Source organism: Heterocephalus glaber, unplaced genomic scaffold, assembly GCF_053883595.1.
Source record: "Heterocephalus glaber isolate CG9 unplaced genomic scaffold, H.glaber_assembly_v1.0 deba00001553, whole genome shotgun sequence".
NCBI classification, from domain to species: domain Eukaryota; kingdom Metazoa; phylum Chordata; class Mammalia; order Rodentia; family Bathyergidae; genus Heterocephalus; species Heterocephalus glaber.
Genome location: NW_028258344.1, coordinates 24,189,836 through 24,203,692, shown reverse-complemented (window position 1 = coordinate 24,203,692; position 13,857 = coordinate 24,189,836). Strand labels below are relative to the sequence as shown.

Sequence of the window (13,857 nt, the reverse complement as noted above, 5' to 3'; positions counted from 1 at the left end):
TTCAACAATTTATTCTTTTAAGTAATGATAAAAAGAAACCATTTATACTATTTCTGAATATAAAATGAATAACATAACTGCTTAAATTTTGGTATCTTTTAGGAGAAAAGTATTGCTTTTTAAAAATAAACGTTTTAGAAAACTTAAGGCGAAGACTTGCCATAGAGTACATGTGGCTAACGGAAAATATTAAAAATCAGTCATAAGTTGAGATGAATATAGACTACCTTGGTACACTTGGTATGTTTTATACACTAAACACCTTGATTTTTTTTAATCCTTAAAATATATTGGGTATTATATTTGCTTCTAATTCAGGGAGGGTGTGTCAAGTTCTGTTTTTTTCAGGTAGATTTGGAAAGATAGAGAACTGCCTTTTTTTGTTGTTGTTATGCAGTGAAGACCTGTGCCGGCTAGGGGTCCAGTGGGTTGCTTTGTTTTTACCTCCTTATGTTAACACAAGCCTGGGAGCTGCAAATGCTAGGAGCAGAGGCCATCTTGAGCGTGCTGCAAAGGTTCTGCTGAGACTTGTGCCCAAGGAAATGGATTTGGTATTGAAAGTTTTGTTTTATGAGCCAACTGTAGCCCTGCCATTGCCAGGTGGACTGCGCCAAGACAAACAGGGTTCAGTGTAGAATGTACAGAGCCTAGCCTTGGTCAAACAGTGGAGTGCAGGCCACATAGGGGCTTGATCTTCAGTGGATTCTCCTCTAGTATTTGAAACACCATCCTCCCCATAAAGAGAAAGAGACAAGTCAGATTGAACATTTTATGTTAGCAGTGCAGACTCCACTTTAGATACAATAATGATGGAAATACAGCTTTATTTTTGTATCAAGTTATGCTTAGAAAGCTGGTTGCTAAACCAGGAAGCTCAGCTTTCACATTTGATGGTAAATCCAGGGTGGAAAAAAAAATCACCCAGATGGCATTTGCAGGAGATTACTGGCTGATAATCCTTCCTTGTCCTAGAATATTAACTCTGCCCTGGGATAGTTGTGGTCAGCTGACTCATTAAAAAAAAAGGAATTTCTTATAATTCTGACAGTGTCAAGCATTTACTTGAACTTTTCAGCCGTCTGAGTGATATTTCAGTGCCCACAGCCCAGCCCTCCTTTATTTACTGAAGAAGGCTCCACGCCCCTGCTCAGGTTGTTCTTTGTTGACCGAAATTAACAACAGGTGGTGAACAGAGCCCCTCCTGAAGTTGCTCAGGAGACGTCTTTGTTAAAAGGCCTGCTTGCCGAAGCTGCACCTGAGCCAGGACACTCAGGTTTGGGGCGGGGCCTCCAAACTGGGAAGACAGTCTCAGTAAACTTGCAAGGTGGGGCAAAGGGAATAAGGCCAAAGCGGCGAGCGACTTCGGAGGGAGCTCAGGTGGCCGTAAAGCCATGCATTCTGCCTCTGCCTGGGATGATGGATCACAGAGACACAGACTTATATGAAGACTACCAGTCCCCGTTCGATTTCAATGCAGGAGTGAACAAAAACTACCTCTACCTGTCCCCTAGTGGGAATTCGTCTCCACCCGGATCACCTACTGAGAAACTTGGTAACTATTAATTTTGTGAAGTTAGGTTGTTGTCATAAAGCCTAGACATAACGGGTTTACCTGGTTTTAAAATTAGCAGTGTAAGGATGTACCAGCATGTTGCAGTGTTGTAAGTAGTTAACAGCTGTTTTAGGTTCAAAGCACAGAGGGCATGGCTTACTAAATATTTGGCCACATGTATTTAGTATGTGTGTATACCGGGAAGATAGTGTTGTTTCTGTGCTATTCTGATTACTTTGAGTTCATTGACCTTGTTATTAGCTAATAACACAGAAAAGGAAAAATTGGAAGGCTGTGGTTTCTAATTGCCTGTGTAATTTATGAAGACTGCCTTCATCTTTGTCTTTGGTAAAAACAAGGTTTAGACACCTGAAGCGCTGAGTTAAATTTGAAGGCCTGATGTGGATGTCCTGGATTTTGTTATGGGAGAGCAACTTACAGAAATACCTAGGCAAGAGATTGCTTTAGAAAAGAAAAACTCAAAATGACTGTCCCTTTGGAAGCGGTCCCCTGGTCTGTGGCAGTGTGAGATTGTCCTGGAGGCTGGAGCTGTGGTCCGGGAGGAGTCTGGTTTATCAGCCCTGTCCAGGCCGGCATTTTACAGCCTGCACTGGAAGGTGGCGAAACGACTTCCTCTGCAGCCAGCCAGGGAAGCAGCAAGGTTTTCCTGGAGGTGGTTAATAAGTGAAGACTAGGTTGCGTGCCCCCCCCCCCCCCCCCCCCGGGTACCGGGATCAAACTCAGGACCTTGCACTTGGGAGGCAGTGCACGATGCCACTGAGCTAAATCCCCGGCCTGCGTGTTTTTTAAAATGGATATTTATTGGTACATTTTTGACATACATGATGATCACATTCATCAGAGAATTTTAACCTGTACATAATATAACTTGATTCTTTTTTATTCCCCCATTCCCCTCCCCTCCCTTCAACCCTCCTTCCTCTCCTCTTTTTAAAAAATGAAACACGAGTAATTGGGAAACAAATGGTATAGGGTCCATGTGAAAGCCAGTTTTAAGTATTCTGAGATTTGTGTATTTGCTGACCATAGGGAGTGTTGTCAACGCAGCAATCATCTAATCGCCTGTAATCTAGATTGCAGTTGGCTACCACCTTTCTGCGGTTTGGATTTCCGGGAAGGGAACACTGTTGAAATGGTGGAGGGGCTAGAGCTGGTCTCTGGAAGTGGGGGCTTTAGGCAACAGCCAGAGTCTGCTGGGGAGTGGGACTGACAATAGGGTGCATGATATAGGGATGATATATGAACCTCCAAATAGTATAAGGGAAATAGTGTAACTCCCAACCTGCTAGATGTCTTAACATGCTGAGTTTGTGTTCTCTATGATTGAAGAATGAACTCTAGGAACAATGGAGGTTAAGGGTAGGAAATATTCATTGAGAGGAAGATAGCTTCTGCCTAAGAGAGACAGAAGGGAGTCTGGAAAGTGGGTTGGCTGCAGACCCCTGGTTCTTAAGAGAGTTTTATAGAGCAAAACCATGAGGTGAGATGTGTATAAGGTGGGACAAAACTATAGTTAACAAATAAGATTACAAGTACAGTCGCTTAGGTAGTATTGATCCAAGGGAAAATCACAAGGTGGATATAAGGTGGGACAAAACTATGGTCAACCAATAAGATTACACATGTAGTCGCTTAGATAATATTGATTAAGTGGGGATCAAATAGGGAGCAAGTCATGTAGCAATGTATATGGAAGAACAAGGATTTTCCAGGAAGGAATGGGTCAGGGACTTTTCCTGGAAAGGATGGATTAAGGTCTTGTCCCTCACCCAGGTGATTGGTGGCTATTTAGAATATCGATCACTGCTATTCATCCCTAGGGGAAGTGTGTGGCTGTAGTCGGTTCTGTTTGTCCTGAAGTCTGGCCTTCAATGAATGCACCTCCATCCACAGTTGTGATGTGTTCTTGTCTTCTGCACTGACTTCTCCCAGGGCCCAGCTCTGTCTGACTGCCTATAATATTTCTAACTAACTTAGCTGTCTACATTAGGACTGCCACAACCTCCTTCCAGACTTTCCAATCTTTTCTGTGTGGCCCACCTTGAAATGTGTGATAAAGGTGTCTGGGCTTCCTGTTTGCCCAGCCCCCAAATGGAGCAGAGCAGCAGAGGTGGGAGGAGGAGGCAGGAGTAGACCTCATAATGTAGCCTGCATGACAGGGAGCGTAAAGGCCTTTGAGAAGTCAGAGCTGCTGTAGTCCTGTGACTTCAGGCATCAGAAGACCCAGGAAGACAGCTCTTTGTTCTGTTTCAGCCCCATTTACTCCCCCAGTTCCACTCATGGCCATCTTTGGATGTTGGCCGCCAAAGCACAGGCAGTTATGGGGATGGGCGTGCCTCTCAGTGTTTAAGAATTATCTTCACAACTACCAGTAGCACTCTGAAGGAGCCAGGGATTAAAAATTTTATAAAAGAGAAAATGAACAACCACAAGTAAAAACAGTCATGTACCTGTGAGTGCTCAGGTTTAGTAGTTTGGATGAGTTGAAAGAAGAAAGAGGGAGGAGTAATAAAATAAGTGGAAACTACCCTAAGCAGCCATCTGGTAAGAACCGGCGATTTGGGTGGGGTCCGGGTGGCCTCAAATTTAGGGTTCTCTTCAGGCTCACTGAGTGTTGGATTACAGGTGTGCACCCCCAGCCATGGCTTTATGGTGAGCCTGAAGTAGTCAAATACTGTACACATAGGGACTTAGAAGTGATTACCAGTCTTTGTGCTTGGGATCTATCAGGGCACAAGAGGTCTGCCAGCCTGTTTGAACATCAGACATGGTATGCAGAGGGAGCGAATACTTGTCTTCTGTGTGTTTGCATGCTTTGTAGTTCTGTGTAGAAGCGTTTAGGATCAGATTAGTATTTAAGAATCCATGTAAGCCAGGCATAGTAGCCCACACCTTTAGTCCCAGCACTGGGGAGGCTGAGGGAGGAGGATTGCTGTCAGTTCCAGGCCAGCCTGAACTATACAGTGAGACCCTGTCTCCGGAAAAAATCCATATAAAAGTTCATGTGGCTTCTGGCCATGGTGTGTGTTTTCTTAATCAGCTGACAAGGAAGACAGGTGTAAAAGGGCATCTACTCAGAAAAGCTGGGAACACTGATCTGGAAAGAATGTGTTCTTTAATATTTACCCAAAGTGCCGGGCAAAGAAGGTGGTAAGATTGCATTTATGGACAGGTTGTTAAGAACTAGTCAGAGTGAAGAGGAGGAGGAGAGCAAGTGTCTGGAAGGTAAAGAGGTTTTTAAAGTTGGGGACTTCTGTACTCTTGTGGCGGACCAGTCCATGCTCAGAAGCACCTACCTATGTGTTGGCTCCCAGTCCTCATAAACAGGTATCTGTGAGTGAAGTGGATTTTATGAAACAGAACTGACCTTACTGTGTGTGATGTACTCTGGTATTTTTTACTGTTCCCTTTGTTTTTCTTTGTAAGTGCTCATCTGGTACTCCTGCTAGATAAATTTCACAGCTCATAATTTGAAAACACTGATTTATAATAAGTTTCAGAATTTGGAATATAAGCACCCTTAAGAGATGTTAGTTTGTCTTTTGTTGTTGCTCACTGCTCTTTTCCCAAGCACCTGGAATAGTGTTTGACATTTGTGGCTCAACAAATACTGAATGAATGAATGAATGAGTGAATGAAACTGGAAAGGACTGGCTCCCACTCCAGGTCCTTTCACCGGGGTGAACGTGGAGTCTGGGCAAAATGTGTGGTGTCCCTCACTCACCATGTCCAGCCTGAGCTGGACTAGCACTTATCTCAGTTCTTAAGCAGATGGTTGTTTTTTAGGCCACAGCATCTGGGCCTCTCTGGAAATGGATAATGCAGAGCAGGTTAATCATTCGAGGTGTAACCTCTCCTTTGGTTAAGGGTTTCTCTGTGAAGTAGTTTGTCTGCTCCTATGTGCCCGTCGGACCCAAGCATTTCATTCCCTCTTCGAAGCTTCCCCCTAGCACAAGGGAGTTTCATAGCTGCTGTCCTTTGTGGCATTTTTCTCTTCATTTCTATGAAAACCCATAAGGATAATTTCCCAGATACTATTTATGTAGAATCTCTCTTCCTCTTAAGAGCTTTCTAAGAAGTCAGACACAGACCTGACTTTGAGCCCCTTCAGCTATTTCTAGTGACCTCAGAAATTAAGAGCAATTTAAAAAATCAGTTTAATGCTCTCGTATTTGAAACTCTGAAGAGTGAGAAGTCATAATGTCTTAGCTCATAGTTCTTCTCTTTCATTCTGTGCTCTGCCCCCATGATCGCAGAAACCTCAAATAGCAAACATGGCCAGGGTTTACAAAATAAAAAACTGGAAAGGAACTTTAAGGGTGCAAGAGACTTCTTTTTTGGGGATCCTCGGGTTTTCCCGTGGCTGACCTTAGTCTCTTTTGTGGAGTGCCCTAGATACTGGCTTTACATTTGGTTTTTGGAGGGCGGGATGGTGAGGAGAGGAGAGGACTCTGAAGTAACTGATTGGAAATCCGACTCTCCCTGACTCTCCCTTGAAAAGATGAGTTTTAATGGGGTCAGTTTAGGGCTGCCTGGAATGAGCAAGGGAATGAAATTACTCACGTACTTCTGCTCTGGCAACCTTGTCTTCCTTCTCCACTCTTTCTGGGATGAGGTGACTTTCTTAGGTAGGAAATTGGCCTCTGTCCAAGGCCCTTCTTTCCTAAGAGCACCATCCATCTGTCCTGGGCCCCATGCCTGCCTTTCTCTTTTTGTTTTACTGCTACTCTTCACTTCCGCCTGTCTGCTTTCCTCTTTAGTAACCATCACATTGCTCAGCCAAGCTCTGAGGGTTCTTGGCTCTTTCGCCAAATGGAGTGGATCAAGTCTCCCCAGCTTTTTTCTTTCCCCCTGCCTTGGTTACAGTTACTCAGCTTCCGCAGCCTATGGTTTTACTTTTCTCTCAATGAGCAAATAACACCGTGTGTTAGTTACTTTTCTCTCATTGCTGAGACAAAATACCTGACACCCAAAGTTAGAGGGGAAGGGGTTTATTTGGCTTACAGTTCGTAGAGGTTTCAGTCCATAGTTGGCTGGCTCCAAGGCAGGGATGGCAAACAGGCATTGAAAAGGAGAGACAACATGGCGTGCACGAAATAGCAAAGCAACAAGGGAGTTTAACAGCGTCTTTCTGCCCCTTTTATCTTATTAGGGATTAGGGCGATGTCAAAGTAATCACTCGTGTGGTGGTTTAGTAATCACACACCCTTAACCCCAGCATCACACATTCTAGGTTCAGCTACCTCTGAAAAAGAAAGTCCCACATCATCTGCACGAGGTTTTGGGAGGACATCTAAACACAGACCATTACGCACGAACATTGCAGCCTTGAGAAGCTAGTATTCCCCAGCTGTGGTAAGGTGATCAGCATCAGACAGCAGCAGGTGTGTCTTCAGATGCCTCCTGGCCTCTTATCAGTGGTCCTCACCCTGGGACAGTTCTGTCCCCTGCAGGCATTGGTTTCCAGTTCTCATACCAGATGTGGGGATCCTAATCAGGATGGAGCCCCCACTCCATGGAGTAATCAGCTCAAAATTTCCATCGGGCCACCACCAAGAAGCTCCATCTTCACTGAAGAGAACCACCTTGATATGGGGACCTCACAAATCCCCTTCTTAGATTCTGTTATATCCAGCAGCATAGAGCAGGTACACTGAACAGGAGCTACAAATACAGACTTCTAAGGGGAAAACTTACCTTGTGATCATTTTGGATATTACCACTAAAGATACTTGGAACCATATCTCTCTTTGTATGTCTCTAGGCTTAAAAAGGGGATGCATATTTATCTTGTTTGTGCTGAAATGAGATAATCCTAGAGACTGAAGTTTCTTACACCTACTCTGGTCTTAAAGCCATTGTTGCCTATTTGGAAACTAAAGGACAGGCGCATGCAGTTTTATTTTCTAGCTCAATTATATGTCAACAAATTCTTTCTTGGATTATGACTAAATACCAGATACCTTAGGCTTCTCTGGCATCTTCTTTCCTTCTGACTGGACTTTCTTGGGACCAACCATCAGAGTCTCCCTTGTATGATACCAGTTGTGCCTTGCCTGTGTAAACATGAAGGTGTGTGACCTGCTCCAAATAGTGCCGATAGAGATGATGTATGAGGTGGAAGTTGCATTTCTTTAGAAAAGTGGCATTTTATGTCTGTTTTCAGTAGGAAAGTCTTTGTTGCTAAGACAGTGGAGAATGCAGTACATAAAAAGCTGTAAATATAAGGTATACCATGAAGCCACCCTGTGTTCTTTTCTTTCCCTGTGATGACTCACCTCTGTGATTGCCTGGGATCCACTTATTCAGAGAGTGTTTGCGAACATCTCCTGTATGCCAGGCACTGCTAAGTAGAGGCTGCTCAGGGCCTGTAGGGAGGGAGGAGAACCTGGAGGCCACGTACTGTCCAGCCTCGGGCTGTGTCAGCAGTGGACAATACTCATAGGTCGTTCCCAGAGCCAGGGCACACTTCTGAGCCTCTGTCACAGGGTCCAAGGAAATCCTCCAGGAGCAATTTAAGACTGACATGTGGAAATGAGTGAGACTTGGAGATAGGGAGTTTCAGGCAGAGAAATAATATCCAAGGACACACAGAGTAGGCTTGGAGAGAGATAGGTGGTGCACAGCATTGTGAATATAATTAATACCACCGAAGTGAATGCTCTGAAATGGCTTAATGCAGCACATTATTATGGTATATATTCCCATAATTAAAAAAATGGACCCTGATTATGGGATGTAGATTTCTCTATGTTAAGACATTTTTTAATTTGAAATCATGTCTCCCTGGGTGAACTTGGCATTAGAAGCATTAGGTAGGTGTGGATAGTGACAGACAGAGTAGGTGGGTTCCAAAAGCATAAGTTAAATTTCCTGGGAGGTAGGAAGCCATAGAAAGATTGAAAGCAAGGAGTGCAGTGGTCAGATACTTTCTGAGAATGAAGCTCACTCTGGAGCAGGATGGTGAGTGATTGGAGGGGACAGAGACCATCCAGGCCCTTAGGAGCAAGACTCTAAGCGAGTGATGGTAAAAGCCTGAGTGTGCAGGAGGCTGGCTTTGGGGTGAGCGGCGAAGAGGGTGCCTGGAGTGGGGGTGAATCCCTGGGTGGGCAGTGGGAGAGGAATAAGAGGGTAGAGATTTCAGGCTGAAGTTCATTGTCAGATGGCAAATGCCAGAGTGACTGAGAACTTCCTCAGGTGAAGGGGTGGAGGTGGGGGTGAGGGGGCTGAAAGGTGAGGCCCGAGAGCCCAGCCTCATGGAAGAGCAGAGGAGAGAGGGAAATAGGAGAGCAGTGGTGTCCCAGAAAGTGGGGGAGGACGAGAAACAACAGATCCTTCCATGTGCCCACTTTTATGGGTGATGGGCTTAGGGCTCTTGAGGATAGACATTTGGTCAAGGGTGGCCCAGCTAGTAAATGGATGAGTCAGTTTTTCAGTTTTTTTCCATCTGTATTGATTTCCTAGCATGGCCCTAACAAAGTACCACAAATGGGGAGACTTAAAACAACAGACACTGATTGTTCTACCATTGTGGCAGTTAGAAGTCTGAAATGGAGGTGTGTGCAGGGCCACTCTCCTCTGAACCCTCAGGGGAGTCCTTCCTTGCTTCCTCTGCTGGAGGCAGCCTGCCAGCCTTGGCTTGTGGCTGCAGCACTCTGGTCTCTGCCTAGAAGCACCACGGGTGTTGTTCCTGAGCCCCTGCCCTGGGCCTTCACACATTACTCCTCTCTGGGCCTCTGGTCAGCAGCTCTGGGGTTGTTGCTCACCCAAGTCCAGGGTGACCGACCGCACCTTAACCTGATCACCTCTGCAAAGACCCTGTTTTCATATGGACCTTTTCGTAGGAACAGGAGTTAGCAAGGTGAATGGATCTTTGAAAGGGACACAGTTGTGTTCACAGTACCACCTCATTTCCAAGCCCATGCTTAACCCTTTCTACTTTTTTTTTTTTTAATCTTTCCCCCTTCCCAGGCTCCTTATCTTCATACAACAAAGGGCATGGATCAAATGATCCCAAATCTTTCTCATCTAAAATTATATGAAAATGGTTAAAAAATGTCACCATAGCAAGTCAAGGGAAAACAGTTGGTTTTGTTGGAATGAAGGTCAGAGATGAAACTGAAGGACTGGGAGAGCCATCAGATTGGTGCTCAGTGTGGGGGCCCTGAGGCTACACCCTGGGGCCCAGAAGGAGCAGGGTGGTGCTTCTCAGCCTTTCCTGGCTAGATTGTAGGTTCAGTGGTGCCTATTTTTTTGTTGTTGAAATTCCTGGAAATACATGGCGAATGGGCATGGGTGGGTTGCAGCGGAAAAGAGAACCCTACTTTGATTAATATTTAGCCAGTAAATCAGTTCAAATAAAATATTCTTGACATTTGTTCTGTTCTAGGCACTGTGGGTTCTGAGATGGAAAGATAAGGAAGTGACATCAGGACCTTATGATCTAGACTGGAGACATGTTTGAGGGCTGAACTCTCTCACTTCCTCCCTCTCACATCCCCCCCCCCCACGTCCCCCCCACGTCCCCCCCCTCAGGCTGGCCTGCTCTCCCTGTGCCCAGGCCTTGCTCCCACACATTCCCACCAAGCTGAAAGCTGAAGAACCCCCTCTTCCTCAGATGACTCACAGTTCTCTGAAGGACTGTGTTTCAGCAGTCTTGCATTTCACTCAAAGACACTTCAGATCATAAGATGTTCTGTTTTGTCTTTTATTAAAGGATGAAAAATGTTGAGTTTAAATTTTTTTAAAATGTTACACTCATTGGAATTCTTTTAGATTTATTCAGACATGTACACTAACTGTAACAGTCCTGGGCTTTTTTTTTTTGTATCGGGGATCGAACTCGGGACCTTGCGCTTGCGCTGAGCTAAATCCCCGGCCCTGGGCTTATTTTTTTAAAGTTAAGAGAGTCACGGTTTTCTTAAAATGCCTTCACGTTCATTGTCTTGCTTGAATTGCTTTTCCCTTAGGACTACTCTGAGCCTGTTTTGTTTTCCCCATACAGTATGTGTGTTGAAATGATACAGGGCGTATGATACAGGGATGATATGTGGACCTCCAAATAATAAAAGGGAAATATTATAACTCCCAACCTGCTAGATGTCCAACATGCTGAGTTCATGTTCTCCAGAACTGAAGAATGAATTCTAGGAACAATGGAAGTTAAGAGTAGGAAGAATTTGAGAGAAAGATAGCCCGGAAAGTGGGTTGCATGCCCACCCTGCTTCTCACGGGAGTTTTATAGAGCAAAGCCACGAGGTGAGGTGGGTATGAGGTGAGGCAGGACAAAACTGCAGTCAACTAATAGGATTAGAAGTATAGCCACTTAGTTTTTTTTTTTTTTTTGCTTAAATTCTTTTATTGGTACATTTTAGGTATACAGTACATTTGCATTTATCATTGGGATCTTGTTCCTGTACATGATGTATCTTGGTTCTTATTTTTTCCCCATTCCCTGTGCTCCCTTCACTCCCTCCACCTTTCCCTATTTACGACTTTGTTTCTTTTTTTTCCTTTTCTCACAATTTTTCCTTTCCCTTCTTTCCTTTCCACTTCCCCGACTCTTTGGACTTTTTCTTCCTATTTCAAATTACCAATTATTCATTTTAATCATTTTAATCCTTATTTACACTTTCAGTTTCTCACACTAGAGAAACTATTCAGTATTTACACGTATGTCCTATTTATTTTACTTAAGAGTATTAGCCACTCAGTATTGATCCGGTGGAAAATCACAAGGTGGGTATAAGGTGAAACAAAGCTATGGTCAACCAATAAGATTACACATATAGTCGCTTAGATAATATTAAGTGGGGATCAAATAGGGAGCAAGTCATGTAGCAATGTATATGGAAGAACAAGGATTTTCCAGGAAGGAATGGGTCAGGGACTTTTCCTGGAAAGGATGGATTAAGGTCTTGTCCCTCACCCAGGTGATTGGTGGCTATTTAGAATATCGATCACTGCTATTCATCCCTAGGGGAAGTGTGTGGCTGTAGTCGGTTCTGTTTGTCCTGAAGCATGGCCTTCAGTGAATGTGTGTCCGGCCACAATTGTGATGTGTTCTTGTTTTCTGCACTGACTTCTCCCAGGGCCCAGCTCTGACTGCGTATAATATTTCTATCTTAGCTGTCTACAATAGCATCCTCTCCTGAATGAGAGGTCTGTAACACCATGTGGCATTTTCTAAACTGCTGGCACCCGGTGTGCAGATTTCAGATGGGGTTGCAGGTGGTAACTGTGTCGCAGCAGCTGCTTGGCTGACAAGTTATACAGTGGACCTCAAGTTCAAGATGTGACGTGTAGAGTGTATGCTAGGATTGTGGGGTCTTGTCTGCTTCTCCATCCCTACTTCTGAGACAGTGGGCCATTGCCTGGGCCTCTAGCAGTCCTGCCCTGGCTGGGGTTCCACTGTCCACACCAGCCACTCTCAAAACTCCCATGGAGTTGAAGATGGGTGCAGTCTCTTTGCACTAGATGAAAACGAATTAAGGAAGTGGCTAAAACATTAATAAGTGGAGGGGAGAAATGAACATCAATTTCACTCACTTGGGCCTGATGACTTTCAGGCCAGGGATGTGAAAAGTCTGTGGAAAGACTTTCTTGTCTTTACTGCTCATTGGTATTTCATTAAGAAAAAGTGTATGTGAGGGAGCAAGACTTTAGAGTCAGACTGCCTCTGTGACTCTGGGTAAATTATGTAACCACAGGGGACTCAGTTTCCTAATGGAATTAAACACTGTTCTCTGATAGGGGTGTTGGTTGTCAGGTTGTTTTGTTTTTGAGACGAGGTCTCACTTTGTAGTCCAAGCTGGCCTTGAACTTGTGATCCTCCTCTGGTTTTGAGTGCTGGGATTACAGGCATGTGCCATGATAGCAGGCTTTGTGTTTGCTTTTATGGGTTAATATGTTGCTACAGAAAGCAGTTGTTCAGTGTTATCTGTTAAAGCACGGTAAGGAAGACTTTATTCAGCACCCGAGATAGGTATAGGGGCTGCTGCCGTGGGATTTTGCAGCGAGCAGACTGGCTTAGCTCTGAATACAGTATGGGCAAATAGAAATTTCTAGCCAGAGAGAGGTGGGGGCGGGGGCCATGTTTGTGGATGGAAAACTACTAAGAGGGACTTCAGAAGTGAGGTAGATTCTGGCCGGACTGACCTAATAGGACTCATGCTGCAGGGAGGCGGGGGTGACCAGACTTCACCTGGGGGTGGTAGAAGCATATCTAGGATGGGGAACGGGAGCCTCTGGCTAAACTGATGCAACAGGATTCTTTACTAAAACTGGATTTTACAAAGAAGGCACAGATGAGCCTAGGAAACTAGTGCACCCAGAAGCCTCACAGACATTTGGTCAACCAAAGGCTCTTTTCTTTGTCAGTGTAAATCTCCCTTCACAGTGGCTGTTGTGTTGAACTTGAATAAATATCAGTCAAAGTTCCCCTTCTTCGTTAGATAAAAATGTTGATCAGATTCTGAAAAGGAACTTTAATGAAAATTAAAGTCAGAATTTTTTGGGTTATTTGTAATTTTAATACTTTAAAATGTTTCTTTGGGGCCGGGGATTTAGCTCAGTGGTTTCGCCGCCTGCTGCGCAAGCGCAAGGACCTGAGTTCGATCCCTGGTACCAAAAAAAAAAAAAAGTTTCTTGCCTTTCATGGTTCGAATGAGAAATGAATGTTTTTCTCTCTCCCAAATCAGACTCTCCTAAAGACTGCAGTGTTACTGACCATATGGGGAACAGTGTTTAGGAAAGTACATAAAGTGAAATTTGGATTTTCAGGTCTGGGGAAACTTAAGTTGGAAGTGGTGAAGATGGTTTTGACCTAGTCTGCCAGATTCTTTCACGTTGTATAGTGTTGTAATTGCTGTTAGATACCTTCCAAGTCTGGCCCACATGCCCCCTGTTTGTCTTACTTGTTTTCAGATCGATAATTGGAAACCTCTGCTTTCAAATCAGGCTGAGTTCGAAACCTTCACCCACTACCTGTGCAGGTGTGTTACCTTGGGCAAGTTGCTTGGCCTCTGGAAGCATGTTTCCTCATCTGTAACAGAAGTGTTGCACCTAAATGACTGGATATATTTGGACCACTTAGCTCAGATTTGGATATGAATAGAGTGCTGGTGGTGGCTGCAGTTAGTAGTTTTCTTGAGACACAGGACTCCAGGGTTTTGCTGGTGATCTTATCTACCATTCTGTTTTTCCTTCTCATCTTGCCTTTTATTTTCTTTTTTTCCAGTTGGTTAATTTAAACAGCACCTTAAAAAATTCAATCTTGATGATTT

The 13,857-nt window shown here is 44.3% G+C and overlaps 1 protein-coding gene across 15 annotated transcripts in view; it reads left to right on the top strand.

Moving 5' to 3' along the window:
• Positions 1-13,857, top strand: part of Tpd52 (tumor protein D52) — a 101,821-nt gene that overhangs the window by 64,001 nt on the left and 23,963 nt on the right. For 2 of the 15 annotated variants that reach the window (XR_015442756.1, XM_021255996.2), the window contains exon 1: positions 1,079-1,552. The exons of 9 other annotated variants lie outside the window; for them this stretch is intronic. Coding sequence is in view for 4 of the 6 variants with exons in the window: in XM_021255996.2 (XP_021111655.1) it covers positions 1,414-1,552 (139 nt within the window). In the remaining 2 variants the exon portion in view is untranslated. Of the gene's footprint in view, positions 1-1,074; positions 1,553-13,857 lie in introns of those variants that run through there. 4 more of the 15 variants (XR_015442755.1, XM_004842013.4, XM_013071211.3 and 1 more) reach the window with 4 other exon arrangements.